The 3,152-nt window shown below is 38.4% G+C and overlaps 1 protein-coding gene across 1 annotated transcript in view; it reads left to right on the top strand.

Annotated features, from left to right (window-relative positions):
* The first annotated feature begins 836 nt into the window (after positions 1 to 836).
* LOC111267260 (uncharacterized) overlaps positions 837 to 3,152 on the top strand; it is a 130,955-nt gene continuing 128,639 nt past the window's right edge. Inside the window, exon 1 of the mRNA XM_022845390.2 lies at positions 837 to 1,330. Within this exon, the coding sequence (XP_022701125.1) occupies positions 1,282 to 1,330 (49 nt within the window). The 5' untranslated portion in view covers positions 837 to 1,281. The remainder of the gene's footprint in view (positions 1,331 to 3,152) is intronic.

The following is a 3,152-nucleotide window of genomic DNA, read 5'->3' as shown; positions in this document are numbered from 1 at the left end:
CCGAATAATCATCAACCACCCCCTGATACGCAATTCCAGCAAAGCACCCTTGTTGCCAGCTAGCACCGATAATCATATTTAAACGATAATCAACATTAATAAATATTTATTTTTCATGAACTTGATTTCTAACATTGACTTTGTTTGAACCATATGAAATTCACCTTTGTAGAATGGAGGTGTTTTTCCCCCGGGCACTTCTGTCATTATCTTTGTTTTGATCAAAAGAATATCCTCTCTTCCGAATACGATTTTCGTTTCAACGAAAGCCCGACACTTCTGCATTGAACTGTCTTTATTCTACACTATTTTAGAAGATGGAATTCGACAAAAAAAAAATGTAACAATAAGATCAGCTCGATTAAAATAGATACAAATTTTCTAGAAATGTTCCGAAATGAAGGAATTGTGTGTAAGTATGTAGAAGGACCCCTTCATATGATGTAGTACCCAGCAAAGGATGAAACGCCAACCTTCTTGTCACTACGAAAGCATTTTTCTTCAAGATTACTTAAGTCGCTCTTACTTCTATCCAGCTTGTTATTTGGCATTATGAGCGACTGCATACTTATACATGAGTCGAGCAGTTTTATTTGGCGAAAATTATGTCCCTACCTCTAGTAGTTTGTGCTGTATAGAACAATGTATACAGAGCTCTTGCCGTGGTCGAAATGTTTGTCTTCCGAAAAAGCCGAAACGCGTTAACGGTTCATGTTGGGAACGAACCCGACGCCAGTCGAACAGGAAAGAGTGGCCGCTAAAAAGGTAAGGAGGAATCAGTGGCGGCTATGCGCGCGTCCGCCCAACTTTGTTGCCGACGCATTTCAGTTAGACTTCTGTTGGCTGTCAATGGGGACAACACGCGTCTTCTGTGAGCCACAAAAGAGTAGCCACGAGGTTCAATGAAGTAGCGTACTGACATCGGCAGGCGCATTCATCACTTCGGACTAAAAAAACAGCGAAAAGGCTTTACTGTTTTCCGCAGGTTACACAGGTGCTTTATGAACTGTCCTTATCATAGTTGTGTTTAACGCACATGTGTGGGTATGCATTGAGACTGAACTCTTTCTGTAAACAGATTGTGGCCACTTCTACGTTCGCGTTATTGGAATACTGTCTGTGTCGTCGTTTGTGACCGTGTTGGCCCCGGGTTTTTCATATCGTGTGTTCATCTGCGCCTTAGGTCTGGGGTGATCCTACCTCCAATCGATCAGTGCACCATTTCGGAACTACTAACATCACCGCTAGTAGGCAGTATTGAGCCTGTGGAGATATAAAAAAATGAAGCTATTTATCGCCCTGACGGCCTCAACTCTTCTTGCAGTGGCAGGTGCGTACATTAGCAAATCATATTCCAAATCGAGGGTCTCCCCCTTGACTAACTTGACCACCTCTGTAGAAGGTGTCTACAAATGTCCGTGCTGTCTTACCGTTTATCTTACCGGTTGTTTAGCGACGCTTTCTAACTTACGCGTTACGTTACGTTAAAGACACAACCGTCACCTATAGGGGATGCAAAAACAGTTGAAATCCCAATGAAAAATCATCACAGTTTTCATATATTCCACGTATTACATTACAATTCTAGAAGAAATCAGTGATTTAGCTGAACAATAGGACAAAACGGCCTAAACGGTTGAATTTCCTTTGCATGATCTAAATATTATTAGTTCTTCTATTGCCTGCCGCGCGATTGAAATGACGGAAAAGTCCAATCAGTAGCCATGATGCATTGATCTCATTATTTAAAATATATATATTAAATGACACCAGTAATTTGCTACGAATAAGGTATAAGGTGACACAACGAATCATTGGACTGCGTGGACACTTGTAAGTTAAAGATTAAAACCTCTATAATTCTTGTTACGCTAAAAAAAGTTCAATAAAAACAATCAAGTACCGTTACTTTGGAAGCCTTTTGCTTTATTGTAGTTGCCATATTCGGTAAACTGTAGAAATTAAAAAAAATCAAGGATTGAAGTCTTTTCAATGAGGTGGCAACTCTTACAAGATTATTCTTGTTTGTTAGAGGCGGTAACTCTGCGAGCTATCACCTGGTCGAAATGCAGTCGTTACTGATTTTGCACCAGTTAATAGCGAATAATCAAATTTCCAAAATGGTATTTTTTTTTACAAATCGCACATTTTTTGAAAATGTATTTTTGTGAGGCTGTACCAAAGGCTGATTTTGCAGGGGCCGTAGATATCGACCGTTCGTAACCGAGGCTACAGTTACTATGACTTAAATAAGTTCCGATGGTTTGCCTTGGACTGCGCTTCAAATGCGTGAAGTGTTATTGTTTAGGAAACGCGAACGAGGATCACTGTGAACGTATCCTCGTGTGTACGTTTAAGATAGCATTTATCTAAACCAGATAAATTTCTGCTTTATATTGGATCATGCCAGCCTTATATTAAAAACAAAAGCCTAATGTATCAATTCGCGCAACATATATACAGCATTATAAATAGCATTAGGACGTTTTAAATTGCTAACATTTGTCTTCATCTTTTCTATTAGTATCCCGTCGGTCTTACTTTTCAATTTTTCGTAAAAATTCGTAGGTAAGAAGTCGAAAAATGTTAGATATGAAATGCAGATTATAACTGAATATGTTCTTCCCAACGAAAAAAACGTTTGCTCGAGCGAAACAGCACGGGAGTTATATTTCGAAAGTCGTTTAGATGAAAAGAAAAAAAAAGCAAAAACTTTCTTATTGTGGAACCTATTTTACGAAACAATAAGAAAAAAAGGTCGATTTGATTAATTCATTCAGGCTAACCGGACGTACGTGACCGCATCAACACCCACCTCCTAAAACCGTCTGGGTCAATCTCGGGTACAATGAGAACCTGCAATTGCCAGTCCTAGCACAGCATCACTTAAAAATGATGCTATATTATCAACATGTTTAAAATTACGCCGTTTGGTTTGATATGACATTGGCTTCCATTACGTGTTTTTTCGTATCTGTATATAGGAATCGATCTCAAAACCGCTGCCGTCTATGCATTTTGTCACTGTTACAATATATATATATATATATATATATATATATATATATATATATATATATATAGAAAAAGGTAGATGAATTCGCATCATGTATAGGCTTTTCTGCTTAAGTTGTTGTCAAAGATTTACGCCT

The sequence above is a fragment of the Varroa jacobsoni genome, unplaced genomic scaffold (assembly GCF_002532875.2).
Source record: "Varroa jacobsoni isolate VJ856 unplaced genomic scaffold, vjacob_1.0 scaffold_123, whole genome shotgun sequence".
In the NCBI taxonomy this organism is placed as follows: domain Eukaryota; kingdom Metazoa; phylum Arthropoda; class Arachnida; order Mesostigmata; family Varroidae; genus Varroa; species Varroa jacobsoni.
This window is presented reverse-complemented; position numbering and strand designations above follow the sequence as displayed.